General features: G+C 40.8%; 1 protein-coding gene across 1 annotated transcript in view; it reads left to right on the top strand.

Annotated features, from left to right (window-relative positions):
- Window positions 1–15,761, top strand: part of LOC311136242 (glutamate receptor 1-like) — a gene marked incomplete at both ends in the record, with an annotated part of 108,270 nt that extends 92,509 nt beyond the window's left edge. The window contains 5 exons of the mRNA XM_084170373.1: window positions 6,742–6,940; window positions 7,088–7,335; window positions 11,564–11,678; window positions 13,757–13,891; window positions 15,594–15,761. Coding sequence (XP_084026499.1) covers window positions 6,742–6,940; window positions 7,088–7,335; window positions 11,564–11,678; window positions 13,757–13,891; window positions 15,594–15,761 — 865 coding nt within the window. The remainder of the gene's footprint in view (window positions 1–6,741; window positions 6,941–7,087; window positions 7,336–11,563; window positions 11,679–13,756; window positions 13,892–15,593) is intronic.
- Window positions 15,762–16,189: the final 428 nt, after the last annotated feature.

Below are 16,189 nucleotides of genomic sequence, written 5' to 3'. Positions count from 1 at the left end.
GACCCACCTCCATGGCTTCGGGTTCAGTGCTCCTCGTATCGACTCGGGAAGACTCGGCCCTCTCCGTAGGGAAGAGGCGGGGAGGAGTTGGTTGACGACAGACAGGTTGCTTGGAACTAACACTCCTCTCCCGGCGGCGCTCCCGAATCCGATTATCCAACCGGATGGTGAGTGAAATAAGGTTATCCAGCGTAGGCGATTCATCATATGACACCAATTCATCCTTCAAAGTCTCAGACAAAGCATTAATGAACACTCCTTGTAATGCCTCGTCATTCCATCCACTCACTGCCGCTAACGTCCGAAACTCCACTGCCATCTCCGCCACACTGCGAGACCCCTGCCGAAGAGACAACAACCGTTTAGCAGCCTCCTTGCCCCGTACGGGGTGGTCGAAAACCTTCCTCATCTCAGTGGTGAAGGCAACGTAAGCGTTGCAAATGTCCGACTGACTCTCCCAGACCGCGGATCCCCAGGAACGAGCGGAACCGCTAGTAGAGTTGATAAGGTAGGCAATACGGGCTCTCTCTGAGGCGTAGGTGAGGGGCTGTTGTTCAAACACTAGCGAGCATTGAGTCAAAAAATCACCACAGGTTCCCATGTTCCCGTCATAGCGCTCTGGAGCAGGAACAAAAGGCTCTCTGATCTGGGCTGGAGGAGCAGTTTGTATGCCATGAACGAGGGGTGCATTATTAATTTGGGTAGTAAGGACAGACACTTGATGGGTGAGTAATTTAATCTGATTAAACAGCATCTGACTGTTCTCAGAAATAGTCTTAAACAAAGTATCATGTTGGCCAAGTAAAATGCCCTGATTGGCTATGGCAGTCCGAATTTGAGTGCACTCTGGGTTGGTATCCGAGCTACAGTCTGCTGGGTTCATCATGGTCAGATCATACTGTCATGATTAAACTGGATTTGAACCCAAATGCAGACAACTACACCGAGCCAGAGAAGGTTTAACAGGTTTATTTACAATGTTCAATTTGTCCAGGTTTCCAATAATAGGGGAAGAGCAAGTCCGGGTTACAGGGAGGGTAACAGATCCAGGTCAGAGCAGGTGTGGTACCGTAATGTCCTAGTGTCCGTGGTGAGTCCAAAAGGGAGGTCCGGTAGTGGAAAGCAGGATGGTGGTGGCAGGAGTGAAGCGGAGGCAGGAGTCAGGTTCCAATAATCTGTGGCACAGGAGAAAAGTAAATAGAACAGGCCAAAAAACACAAAGAGCGAAAACAAGCAGGTTGAGTCGGCAGCGAGACTAACATGGTCGTCTTGACTATGATCTGACGATGAGTGGCAAGTTTGACCGGGTCTTAAAGGCTGAGGTGATTATGGTGAATGAGCTGCAGCTGGAACCCTGACTCCCGCACACCAGACTTCACTCCTGCAATCAAAAACAGACAGAGGGGAGGGGGAGAGCAGAGAGAGAGCTACCTAGCAGCAGTAGGCCTAACAAGTTCACCGTGACGGAGTACTTAGTGTGTGTGTGTGTGTGTGTCGGTGCCTGTGTGTGTGTCGGTGCCTGTGTGCATGTGTTTGCTGTAGCATACACTTGGGAAATTATATGTCATTTTCATTTTACTGTTGCCATTGGCGATTTGTGTATCATTATTGTACCTCATTACCTCTTATATTGAATTGATGGTAGTGTTATACAGTAGCTATCCACATTAATATCAACCCTGCTGACCAGTTAGTTGCATTTTAATGAAAATTGTAATAAACAAATGTCAATTTTAGAAGTGTTCCCTGCTGCTAACATGCTGGAAGTGTAACTGGACGACCAAGCTGAGGTTTTTCCCACCTTGTTGTAGTGGCTGGACCTGGAGCGTTCCCCTGTGTCCAGTTCTTGTGCCTTAGCTGTCATGAATTGAAGTTGAAACAGAAGAAATGGCTTTATAGTGTGCCTGCTGAAGGCAAGAACACTCTTGATTTCTTACCTACCTACTTACATACATTATTATTATTATTTTTATTCCGCTCTATCTAGAGCTTAAACCGCTTAAGCTATTAACACCAAATCAACGTTAGAATGTGCTGACAGGCCGTCTTCAGGTTGCTTAAGAAAATATTTTTGAAACTATTTATGCTTTTTGTACTACAACCATATTTGCATAAAACTCAATGCAAGTCAATAGCCATAGACTTGAATGGTAAAACATTTAAAAATGGATACGCATCTCGTCTTTCACCATTTAAGCTATCTACACCAAACCAACTTTAAGATGTTCAGAACGACTCTACTTAGATTTCATATCAAAGGCTTTTTGATACTTTTGATACTTTTTACTATAAGTATTTAAAACTTGCAATATTTACATTAGAGTCAATGGTGACAATAAGAGGTAGATTTTCACAGTGCCACTGCTTTCTAACCATTAAAGATAGAAACTCTAAACCAACTTCAGGATGAAGGAAACACTGAATAGATTAATAGATTATTTAATTTCTCCATACATTAATAAATTAACATTTGCATACATTTTCATATTAGAGCAAAACTCATAACTCTGTAACCGTATACGCTATATACTACAACAATATTTAAATTAGCTCCCAATGGATTGCAATGGCAAAAAAGGGCGACAGACTTGAATGGTAAAAATAAAATAAAATTCTAGACCTATCTCCTCTTTCACCGTTTAAGCTATCAACACCAAACCAACGTTGAGATATTCAGACTGACCCAACTTACGTATATTGCTTGCATTCAGATTTTTATACTATTAACACTTTTTCAACTATAACAATAACACATTTGATTTGCATAAAATAACATGGGTTAGAATGAAAACCATAGGAATACAGTGGTAGCTATTCAAAATGGTCCTGCTCCTTGGCCAATTACAAGACCAACTTTAAAACGTTAAGAACAATCCTAACTTAAAATCTTTATAAACTATAAACTGTTTTAATTAGCATAAATTAGCATGTAACTTAATGGGTTCAATGCCAACCATAAAAACACAGTGGTAGACATGTTAAATGCTACTGCTCTTTAACCATTTAATCTACAAACATTTAAACAACGTTAACTATTTCTATTTGCAAACATTAGCATAAAATAACCCACCAACTCTTGAACAGTTTAAGCGAGAGACATCAAACCAACTTTCACATGTTCAGGCTATAATATCCTATGAATCATTCAATCAATTAATCAATCTATCAATTCTCACATCTACCTACTTTTTCAACTATAACCAGTCACTACCATTACTACTGCAGTCACTTCCACTACTATAACTTATTTCACAACCACTAATACTTTAAGACAAGCTAGCAAACACACACATTTTCTTCTGGAAATGTAGTTGTTTTTGCTTTCCTTTGCTGGTATTATCAGTGGCATTCTCACATGCCCCCCCCCCCACCCCACACACACCCCTATTCCTGGGCTCCCTCTGTTGTCGCTGTCTTTAAATTCTCTTTTAGTGTGTGAGCTGCATTGTGCAGCAGGGATTCAGGGCAATAAAATGAGCTTTTGTTCAGCGAATCTTCCAGAGTAACGGTTGCCATGATTTCTGGATTTGGAAACAGGTCTGTGGGTGATGATGTTCTTCTCCCCAAATATGCAGGGTGAATCCAAATACTGGAGCCAGCTAATCCTCTGCTTTGCATAAAACAACAGAGAACAACACCTTGTTATTTTTATTTTCACACAATTACTCTGCTTTAGTTAGCTGCTTTGCTGCTTCCAAGAGAGGAGTGTCATCTTCGAGAAACCTGCATTTACACTCAGTGCTCCTTTAATGCTGAACGCTATTTGCTACAGATCTATCAGCTTTCCCCATCTTCCCCTCAGCCCACACAACTTTCATGTTTATTTACACCTGATCTGCCTGAAATTGAGAAGATTGTTTCATAGAATGCATACTAATTGGATGGGTGCAGCCTACAAAGGACAATCCAACAATACGTGTTTCTGTTTTCATAAATGTGATCACTGTTTCACAGCGACGCTGTGATCATTGGAGCAGACATGCTGCAGCAGCTATCTCTGTCCCTGCTGTGGTTTAGAATACGTTTGTAGCAGAACGTAGAACGCTCACAGATTCAGGCCTAGAATGGGGTCAGGGGCCTCATTTATCAAAGGTTTGTGCGCACAAAAAAGACTAAACCTTGCGTGTGCCAGTTTTCCCGCAAAGGTTGGTATTGATCCCTTTTGAACTTGATGGGAAAGTATGCACAACTTCTAGTGGTTGATCAACTGTATTGCAAGCAAATATAGTTATTTTAAGGGAAATAGCATTGTTTGATGCACAATAATTATAATAATGGTAGGCTAATAAAAACATTAAAATGTAGGCCTAATGATAAAACAGATGCATTTGCCATTGGTAAGGAGATCAAATAGCAGCATGTCACCTAATATATTTATTTTACTTTTATTATTCAGGCCTAAATCATAATCATATTACAGGGCATGTCTCTCCTTTTCTGACAGGACTGGTTTATTCCCGCTACACAACAACTATTAGGCTACCATTTATCCATTGCTCATTTGATAGCCAACCATGCTCAAAGGTAAATAGATCAGTAGCCTATTTAAAATATTTGACAGTATGGGTAGGCTACAGTATTGCTGTGCGATAGGAGCGCAACATCATAGCCTATTTAATCTCAGAGCCTATACCAAGGCAGGAGATAGAAACACAATCATGTGTTGATAAACAAAATATTGAGCAACAGTTTGTCCTTTGCATAGAAGTGTGGGCTGTAGGCAGCATTTACTTTGAAATTGTTTGAATATCAAATCAAATCAAATTGTATTTGTCACATGCGCCGAATACAAGAGGTGTAGACCTTACCGTGAAATGCTTACTTACAAGCCCTTAACCAACAATGCAGTTCAAGAAATAGAGTTAAGAAAATATTTACTAAATAAAGTAAAGTAAAAAATAAAATAAAAGTAACACAATAAAATAACAATAACGAGGATATATACAGGGGGTACCGGTACTGAGTCAATGTGCGGGGGTACAGGTTAGTCGAGGTAATTTGTACATGTAGGTAGGGGTAAAGTGACTATGCATAGATAATAAACAGTGAGTAGCAGCAGTGGGGGGGGGGGGGGGTCAATAGTCCGGGTGGCCATTTGATTAATTGTTCATCAGTCTTATGGCTTGGGGGTAGAAGCTGTTAAGGAGCCTTTTGGACCTAGACTTGGCGCTCCGGTACCGCTTGCCGTGCGGTAGGTGAGCTAACAGTCTATGACTTGGGTGACTGGAGTTTGTGACAGTCTTTGGGCCTTCCTCTGACACCGGCTAGTATATAGGTCCTAGATGGCAGGAAGCTTGGCCCCAGTGATATACTGGGCTATATGCACTACCCTCTGTAGCGCCTTACGGTCGGATGCCGAGCAGTTGCCATACCAGGCGGTGATGCAACCGGTCACGATGGTGCAGCTGTATAACTTTTTGAGGATCTGGGGACCCGTCAGGAAGTCCAGGATCCAGTTGTAAAGGGAGGTGTTTAGTCCCAGGGTCCTTAGCTTAGTGATGAGCTTTGTGGGCACTATGGTGTTGAACGCTGACCTGTAGTCAATGAACAGCATTATCACATAGGTGTTCCTGTTGTCCAGGTGGGAAAGGGCAGTGTGGAGTGCGATTGAGATTGCGTCATCTGTGGATCTGTTGGGGCGGTATGCAAATTGGAGTGGGTCTAGGGTTTCCGTGATGATGGTGTTGATGTGAGCCATGACCAGTCTTTCAAAGCACTTCATGGCTACCGACGTGAGTGCTACAGGGCGGTAGTCATTTAGGCAGGTTACCTTCGCTTTCTAGGGCACAGGGTCTATGGTGGTCTGCTTGAAACATGTAGGTATTACAGACTCGGTCAGGGAGAGGTTGAAAATGTCAGTAAAGACACTTGCCAGTTGTGTCTGCGCATGCTCTGAGTACACATCCAAGTAATCCGTCTGGCCCCGCAGCCTGAATGTTGACCTGTTTAAAGGTCTTGGTCACATCGGCTACTGTGAGCGTGATTACAGAGTCGTCCGGAACAGCTGGTGCTCTCATGCATGCTTCAGTGTTGCTTACCTCGAAGCGAGCATAAAAGGCAGTTAGCTTTACAATCGATCTTGCAGAATGCGCGGCCAGTGTTTGGCACTTTTCAGTCTGAAAAAGTCATTGCAAAAGATTAGCCATTGCACTTTCTTTTAGAAACTGACATGGCCCAGTTCCAACATTTCCAAATCATACAGCAAATGAGGGTTTTTGTTACCATAAAAGGTGAATGGAGGGCATTTTCCAGATGGGGTTGTAGCGCTCGTTCAAGAGTGCACAAATGTAGTATGGCTCTGATTTATCAATGAAAACATCCGTATATTTTGCATGTGACAGTTTGATAAACCCCAATAATTTGTTGTGCACGCAAAGCCTAGAATTTAGTGAGAAATGTACGCACAGTTGATAAATGAGTCGCCAGGTCTTTTGAAGGTACAATTATCGCTATGATTGATCATGAATATTTTAATTGCTTATCTTTTTCTCATATTGTGTATGTTACACATCTCACTGTACCCGTGGCATTGTGAGAAACTGTGATTATCCAAGTGATTGAGTGGTTATCTGTAGTGTCAACAGAATGCAATGCAGTGTCATTGTGTGCCAAGAAACGATTAGTGTTACTCTTGAAACATGGATTTGTCACTCCCCTACGATAGACTCCCCCTTTCGTTTGAGTCTATCGTAGACTGGCAATGTTTGGATAATTGGAGACTCCTCTCTCTCTTCTCTCTAGGTCCCTCTCTGGTCGCATCGTGGGGGGCGTGTGGTGGTTCTTCACCCTCATCATCATCTCCTCCTACACGGCTAACCTGGCTGCCTTCCTCACAGTAGAGAGGATGGTGTCGCCTATAGAGAGTGCTGAGGACCTGGCCAAGCAGACGGAGATCGCCTATGGTACCTTAGACGGAGGCTCCACCAAAGAGTTCTTCAGGGTGAGCTGCTGCTCTAGATGTTATCACTCTGAAAAAGTATACAGTCATGAAGTGGCTCTATAGTTTCTGATGAGATGGCTACATTCTCAAAGAGCACATCTGTAGCCTATATAGTTCACTCAAGTCATTATTGTTTTTGCACCTCAGAGATCGAAGATTGCCGTGTTTGAGAAGATGTGGTCCTACATGAAGTCTGCCGACCCGTCAGTGTTTGTGAAGACCACAGACGAGGGTGTGGTACGGGTCAGGAAGTCCAAAGGGAGGTATGCTTACCTGCTGGAGTCCACCATGAACGAGTACATCGAGCAGAGGAAACCATGTGACACTATGAAGGTGGGCGGAAACCTGGACTCTAAAGGATACGGCATCGCCACTCCCAAGGGATCAGCACTAAGGTAATTACAGGCTGGTCACATCACCATGACGATCTACCACATGTTGTGTTTTACATGTGAATGCCAAAGACACAATGAGGTGAGTGTGCTTACATAAATGATCAATTATTTTTCAGATGTAATTATAAAGTAGATAATAATGACTGAAGATATATTTGCTTTAATACATTTAGTTAAATGTTATATTAATGTCTCAATCTATGGGCAAATTATGCACATTTTGTCTGTTTCAGTAATAATGCGTAATAGTTACATATTGTAATGTTATAGTGAGATCTCATTCAGCCATACATAACTATACTGTACTTATGGTTTGTAACCACTCTCACCAGAAGTCTAGAATGCTTGTGTCCCTTCTGTCTCAACTCAGTTAATAAAGTATCATCAACACGTACTTACAGTTGAAGTCAGAACTTTACATACACCTTAGCCAAATACATTTAAACTCCGTTTTTCACAATTACTGACATTTATTCCTAGTAAAAATTCCCTGTCTTAGGTCAGTTAGGATCACCACTTTATTTTAAGAATGTGAAATGTCAGAATAATAGTAGAGAGAATGATTTATTTCAGCTTTTATTTATTTCATCACATTCCCAGTGGGTCATAAGTTTACATACACTCAATTAGTATTTGGTAGCATTGCCTTTAAATTGGTTAACTTGTGTCAAACGTTTCAGGTAGTCTTCCACAAGCTTCCCATAATAAGTTGGGTGAATTTTGGCCCATTCCTCCTGACAGAGCTGGTGTAACTGAGTCAGGTTTGCAGGCCTCCTTGCTCGCACACGCTTTTTCAGTTCTGCCCACAAATGTTCTATAGGATTGAGGTCATGGCTTTGTGATGGCCACTCCAATACCTTGACTTTGTTGTCCTTAAGCCATTTTGCCACAACTTTGGAAGTATGCTTGGGGTCATTGTCCATTTGGAAGACCCATTTGCTACCAAGCTTTAACTTCCTGACTGATGTCTTGAGATGTTGCTTCAATATATCCACATCATTTTCCTTCCTCATGATGCCATCTATTTTGTGAAGTGCACCAGTCCCTCCTGCAGCAAAGCACCCCCACAGCATGATGCTGCCACCCCTGTGCTTCACGTTTGGGATGGTGTTCTTCGGCTTGCAAGTTTCCTCCTTTTTCCTCCAAACATAACGATGGTCATTATGGCCAAACAGTTCTATTTTAGTTTCATCAGACCAGAAGACATTTCTCCAAAAAGTACGATCTTTGTCCCCATGTGCAGTTGCAAACCGTAGTCTGGCTTTTTTATGGCGGTTTTGGAGCAGTGACTTCTTCCTTGCTGAGCGGCCTTTCAGGTTATGTCGATATAGGACTCGTTTTACTGTGGATATAGATAATTTTGTACCTGTTTCCTCCAGCATCTTCACAAGGTCCTTTGCTGTTGTTCTGGGATTGATTTGCACTTTTCGCACCAAAGTACGTTCATCTCTAGGAGACAGAACGCGTCTCCTTCCTGAGAGGTATGACGGCTGCGGGGTCCCATGGTGTTTATACTTGCGTACTATTGTTTGTACAGATGAATGTGGTATCTTCAGGCATTTGGAAATTGCTCCCAAGGATGAACCAGACTTGTGGAGACCTACAATTTTTTTCTGAGGTCTTGGCTGATTTCTTTTGATTTTTCCATGATGTCAAGCAAAGAGGCACTGAGTGTGAAGGTAGGCCTTGAAATACATCCAAATGTTGTCAATTAGCCTATCAGAAGCTTCTAAAGCCATGACTTCATTTTCTTGAATTTTCCAAGCTGTTTAAAGGCACAGTCAACTTAGTGTATGTAAACTTCTGACCCACTGGAATTGTGATACAGTGAATTATAAGTGAAATAATCTGTCTCTAAACAATTGTTGGAAAAATTACTTGTGTCATGCACAAAGTAGATGTCCTAACCGACTTGCCAAAACTATAGTTTGTTAACAAGAAATTTGTGGAGTGGTTGAAAAAACGAGTTTTAATGATTCCGACCTAAGTGTATGTAAACTTCCGACTTCAACTGTATGTTGGAAGCATGACTGTTCAGTCCCTTACTTATTCATACAATATCATTTTGCAATGTCTTTCTCCATTAAATAACTAAGCAAACGGGGGACGATAACGGTTATGAAAATATAAATTCAGTCTTGACAGATAGTACATGAAAGCTAATTAAAATGAACTTTAAATTAAGCCCTGATGTTATTACCTGCAGCTTTTTATCTTTGCGCTCTGTGGTGCTGTTTCACTGCTTCATTTGGAAAAACAGTAGACAATGGAGACACTACAAGAGATGTGCACTTTGGTAGTAAATATCAAATCGGCATTTTCGCAAGAAAGAGCCCTAGAAATAGAACCCTACATTTTAGTTGTTACCTTTCCTTGTACCATCTCTCATGATTGAATTACCATTTTATTTTAGTACCAAAAACCAATTATGACCCAATATTTGCCTAGTTATTTCAGGGCAAAGGCACTGTAACCCAGTTTTATTTATGTTTTGCAAGATTTTGCTGTTCAAATTTAGGAACTCATGAGTTTCACCACTTTTCATGCATCTGTGTTCAATCAGATTTTATTTTCCTCATATTAACAGGCCCATTCACAAAGCACATAGGCTTTGGCATCCACACCTAGCAGCCTTTTTGATCGATCACTCATGTCGTTTACCTAGTTTATAGTCTACCAATTCCACATTACCTGCATCACATATGTTTGATACACATGTAATATCTTTATCAAGGTGACCGAAGAGAGTGGTGTTCACAAAGGCTTTCATACTTACACTCACTGATGTGATGGCTGGTACAGGCTGGGCGGGATTGCCTCATACATGCTCTGAGATTAACTGTTTTGTATCACACTGTGGCTGTGAATTCAAATTCGCTATCAAGTTCCGAGCCAATTATGTCAATTGATCTTTATTTGGATTTACGTATATAGGATTTATATTTTCCTATTCTATATTCTTAAAGTTGTAAAAATGTTGCTCTTGAAAACGAACCATCTAAAACTAGCTTTAACCAATCAATAATCACCATGCCGCAGTGTACTATATTTGCACTTTAATGATAGTTTGTGTATGTTGGAAGTAGAAAATGCTGTTGAAATAACTACTGTATGAACTGTAAGAACTTTGCCACATCAGATGCATACTATTCTATATGAGCTTTGGTTTTGATCATTTGGAAAATCTCTTAACCATCAGTTCTAAATACGATCAATGTTGCTCTGTCAGATTCAGACAACACCATTATCCACCATCATAAAGTTGTAAACTGTAATCAGTTCTCCATAATATCCATGAAACACAAATGGACCAAGAGTCATTCATTGCTATGCTTCTGATGTGGCCCACCATTCCATCCCACCCTTGCCTTATCTTGCCTTACCTGTTGAAAATGTAATGTTCTTCCTTCCTGTTTTTCCCCACATCATCATCACTCACATCACTTTATTTTGTCAGTTGCATCACAAGAAAACTGACGCTCTCAAAGATAAATGCTACTAATCCTAATACAGGATGTGGATTTCTTTTACTCATCCATAAGGCAGACTCTTTCTTTCCAATTCTCTCTGGATAAGAAAGAATTCAGGGGTTTTACTGAGAAAGACTCTAGCTTGTTGAGGTTCATGCTGCTATATGTCCATTAGTCTTCTTTTCAGCAGCACCTTCTGCCATGTTAGTAATGAGAGGGTTGTCCACAGTGGACCAGCAATAGCAATGGGTGAAGGCAAGGGAATGGACCACAATGGACAATATCGGTAATGCTTTGGATGGTGTTCCTTGATCACAACAATAACACAATGAATGATGATGACTGACGAAAACTGAATATTACAAAGTGAATCAACAAGTTGGCTATTTATGCCTTTTCCTTATCCAGGGAACTACTTATTTCAGGAAATGTTCATAGAACGATATGATCACACACCAAAATCTAAGACATTACTGACATTTATAGTTCTCCTACCTATAACCCTTGTCTTGCTTGGTAAAATCTGTCATGGTTTAGCCATATTACATTATTTTTACATACTAGAAACAAATGTTTGTCTTAATTGTACAGTGTCAGCCACATTATTAGTTACTTATTTTTTTAAATACATTTTTCATTGTTCTGATGACAATACCTACTTTTTACTCTTTAGACTTTATTTCTGAACTACCTCTGCCACACACCACGTATCACATCTCCATAAATGCTGACCAGTATTATTCTATTATCATTTCAAGAAACCCAGTAAACTTGGCAGTGTTAAAACTGAACGAGCAGGGCCTGTTGGACAAATTGAAAAACAAATGGTGGTACGACAAGGGCGAATGCGGCAGCGGGGGAGGTGATTCCAAGGTCAGCCCCAGTATGAGAAACCTAGCGGGTAACCACGACGATGGGGGTAACCGGCAACGTACCTTCAAAAACACACTGGCTGCAATACCACAAATCCCCCTTCGTCCTTGGTGACGTTAGTTTGTGTAACCGTAGAACTATATTGTATTATAAATTCTTCAAAAACTTGCAGTTTACTTTCAAAGTAGTTGTATTAGCAATTCCCCGAAATAACACAGTTTTATGTATGTTTTCTCAAGTACTGCCTTTATAGAGCAACAATAATTGACAGGTTTGCATATCTGAGTGTTTACATTTTGCCGGTTACCCAAAGTGATATAGTAATACACATCTTGCAGTAGGGAGAAAGGACACAAAGCTAGATGGAGTATTAATGCATATCACTTTGGCAGTGACAGTTTCAAGTTGTGATTGTGTTTTTTTGTTTATCTATCTAGATATCTATTCATAATCATGGGTGTATGTTTACTATGTGCTGAATAACATAAGATAACATGGGTAATGTTATTTATGTTATTTCCCTGGTTGAAGAATCCCCGTAAACCTAGCGGTGTTGAAACTCAATGAGCAAGCCGTCTTAGACAAACTAAAGAACAAATGGTGGTACGATAAGGGAGAGTGTGGAAGCAAGGACTCCGGAAGAAAGGTCAGTCCATGTGTTGGTCCTATACTTAACACCAAGATTGAGCATTAGCACTTCTGTAAGGTCGCTCCCTAGCACTCAGCACCTTTTCTCTTTGTCTCCAATCTGCCATTTACCCAAACTGGTGTCCTTATAACAGCGATTCATGTCAGCTCTGGAACTCAGACACCTTAGTGATTAGTGTTAATTGCTGTGTCCTCGCATCCTATGGATAAGTCAACGGCCTGTAATTAGATCTTGGTAAATGCTTGTTTCATCAAACCAAAATGTATACCTAGGGTTGGATTCTCTTCTCCGAAATCTGAGTAGCTAATGCTGATGCAGCCAATTGCAATGATAGCAATAGACGTTGAATAGTATATGAAAAACAAAGCTAAAAACCATAAAATTGCTGTCAGCGCCAATACCATATTTTCCAATGTCTGGGATATTCTTGAGTCATCAACAGACAAAGTATTCACAGTTTGCTGAATGAATAGAATTTTGATTGATTTGTGATCTTAACTTTCAAAATAAAATAAAGAGACACAAGTGTAAATGACGGTGCGGAGAGAAAGCCCTTGATACAAGACCTCCTCCATATCTGGATCTTCTCTCCCAGAATCGGCCCCTCTAGTGCTGTTTTCCTCGTCTCTGTCTTTTATTTAGACAGTGTGCATGCTATTGGATGAGATCCAAGACACGGCCTGTCGGCCACCAAACCCAGACAATGCATGTCACGGATGTGCACAAACCCTCTTGTGATGTAATGACTACCATGGCTTGTCGAACAAATTGCCCTCCCTTATTTAGTGCATTTATTTGAAAATGTAATGATATTTTATAGAGATACCCCTACCTATGAAGTAAACCTAAAACAAAGTTGACCTTTTTTCCTCTTGCATGGTTCCACTCTATTAGAACAAGTCTTGGAATTATTTAGAATACACAACACCAGCTACATATAATTCTGGAACTTCCTGGTTAAGTAAAATATAAATAAATAAGCGAGGAGATATAGAATGGAATTAATGGTTTTTAATGCAAATGTTATTTTGATTGACTGGACATTATGTCATATAAAAGATACAGTATACCATAAATGCACATTAATCCTCTACTTTCTGAGGACATGTTCACCCCAAGCTTGTTAGATGTGCATGACTCTGCATGTTTCTGTCAGCCCTTAGAAATATACTGTATCAAGTTTGTTGTTGATAGTAGTCAGTTAAATTACAAAGACATGCCAGCACCTTTATAGGTGATAAACAATAACCTGTTGATTAATGAAGGCACACTTAAGGGTATATGCCTTATAAGGTCACCATGACAGTGTAGTAGCCTTAGAGAACAGTTATATGGTTATCCTACCTTTATATTAGTGTACTATGGTGTGCTGTAGTGTTTTTCTTGGGCATGATTTGGTGCATCTCACCCTGTGTCTCTGTGCCTGTAGGACAAGACCAGTGCTCTGAGCCTCAGCAATGTGGCTGGGGTGTTCTACATCTTAATTGGAGGGCTGGGGCTGGCTATGCTCGTGGCCTTGGTCGAGTTCTGTTACAAGTCCAGGATTGAGTCCAGGAGGATGAAGGTAAGCTAAGTGCAGGACTACAGGCAGCGCTTGCCATAACCTTTATGCAATGACGAAGGCTCTGTAATGTAATAAGAGCCAATATCCATGACTCTAACCTGGCACCGATCATTATCTACTCATGCCGCCACTATGACTCATACAGAGATACTGTACATCTCCCTGAACTACAGGAATGAAGAATAAAGCACTTTGTCAGGCATAGAGCTGTTTTAATGAAGGGTTCCATGCAGTGCTACAGCTACTAGATGACTATGATTTGAGTAATTGTGCTGAAGAGTTTGTGTGTAGGTGGAGAATATGTCACACCACTTCTTAGTTGTACAATACTTATTCTCTCCTGTGTTGTACTGTATCTTCTGGAAATAGAGACGTTTGTGTTATGTTTGTAATCGCCATCTCTGATGACCCTTGAAAATAATCACATATTAACTGGCAGATGCATTTGATCATGCTACAGTAGAAGCTCCTATTTAGATCAAAGATGTGGCTGTCTTTTCATCTTAGCAGAGAATTAGTTCAGACTTGTATATAACTTTGATGAGCAACTTCTCATTAACCTCATGGACTTAATGCTTAATATTTGTATTTATTCAAATTTTTACATTGTAGTCATTTAGCAGAGCCTCTTATCCAGAGCTACTTACAATTAGTGCAGCGTTTCCCAAACGCGGTCCTCTGGACTCCAAGGGGTGCACGTTTTGGTTTTGAATGCATTTATAAAATAAAAAAACGAACATCCAAATGCAGCAGACAGTAAGATTAAGTAATTACAACAGATGTGTTGTTTATTACATCAGTTAAGAAGACATGAAACCAGGGTCTTTCTTTGCATATGAGCAACAAAAGTGATTTAATGACATTATTATATTTTAATGTGTATATGATACATGCCTGCTTTACAGTACATGTTCAACTCTCCAGCATAAACAGCCATTCTGTTGAAAATGTTTACTTGTCATGTCGAGTAGACAGCAGAATCACATAACTGCTGTGTTTAAAGTATCACAGCCACAAATCGCTGCTGCGAATATACCAATTAGTCTGCATCAGCCGAAGAGCATAATCCTCGGAATCCATTGAAGTGTGCTGGATTTAAATCATTTATACACCGAGGATGTACAAGCCCACATCCAGATCATTAGCTCCAGTTTCAAGCCTACAGGGTTTCATTATGTTAAACTAATGCAAAAGAGAGTAGGCTGGGAGCTAGTGCCGCACGGTTCTGCTTGCGTTATTGTTATGGGTTCGGCCTCATATTTTGTATGGTACAATTATTGCACATGGCTCTCCACTGTGTGAAATAAACAGAGAGAAATAAGCAGAGAGAATGAGTTCATTCTCTGATCTTTCACAAGAGTTTATGATGGAATAAAGCAACTGAGTGACTCATAGTACAGAAGTCAGGATTGTCTGTTTGCAAATCCCTGCTTTATACAAAGTCACTGAACCAATAATGATGACTTAGTGGCTGTTTCAAGTAATTCGTTTTTTTTAACGCATTACCGAGGGATATGTCCATCCTAAATTGAACTCAGTAAAGTAAAATTAACCCAGTTGGCTTCAGTAGATTAACTCAGTAGAGTTCAATATTTCAATAGATTACCTTAGTAGAGATCAGCAGAGTTCATGCGTAACTATCATGTGTTTCTCTGTGTTGTTGTTATGTAACACAGTAGTGTAATGAAACTCTCCCATGCAGCAAATCATTGATGCGGCCATGCTGAGCTCCACCCTGAGCAGGATGACCAGGACAGGGAGTGGGGGAGAGAACGGACGGGTGGTCGCCCATGACTTCCCCAAAGCTGCACAGACTCTCCCCTGCATGAGCCAGGCCGCAGGCATGGGCCTGAGCACCACAGGCATGTGATCGGGCAGCCCTTCCCCAGACCCCACAAAAATGAGGAAAGGAAAAGAGAGGAAGAGAAGGGGGGAAAAGTGTTGCACTGCGGCATTTCGCTCACCCGCCACTGAACTACTGCCAAAAGGATTCACTGACTGCTCATGCTGGACTCCTGAACGTAGAAAGAACAAACAGAATCACTTGTCGAAAGAGATTTATTTGGATCTCTTCTGCTGCAATAAAGAGGCTGTCTTGGACTTTGATCGGAGGCATAATTTTTGGTGTATCTAAAAAGAGAAGCTCTTCCCCAACCCAAGAATAGTGACACTTATTGCACTATGCCAATTCAGTTTGTCCTGTCTGCTTTGATATGTCAATAACAGTCATGAACAGCTATGTCGTCTGCCTTATAATGAACAGTGGTTTTGTTCCTTGAGACACAAGCATTTCCAATT

The sequence above is a fragment of the Coregonus lavaretus genome (genome assembly GCF_964263955.1).
Source record: "Coregonus lavaretus genome assembly, chromosome: 10".
Lineage (NCBI taxonomy): Eukaryota > Metazoa > Chordata > Actinopteri > Salmoniformes > Salmonidae > Coregonus > Coregonus lavaretus.
This window is presented reverse-complemented; position numbering and strand designations above follow the sequence as displayed.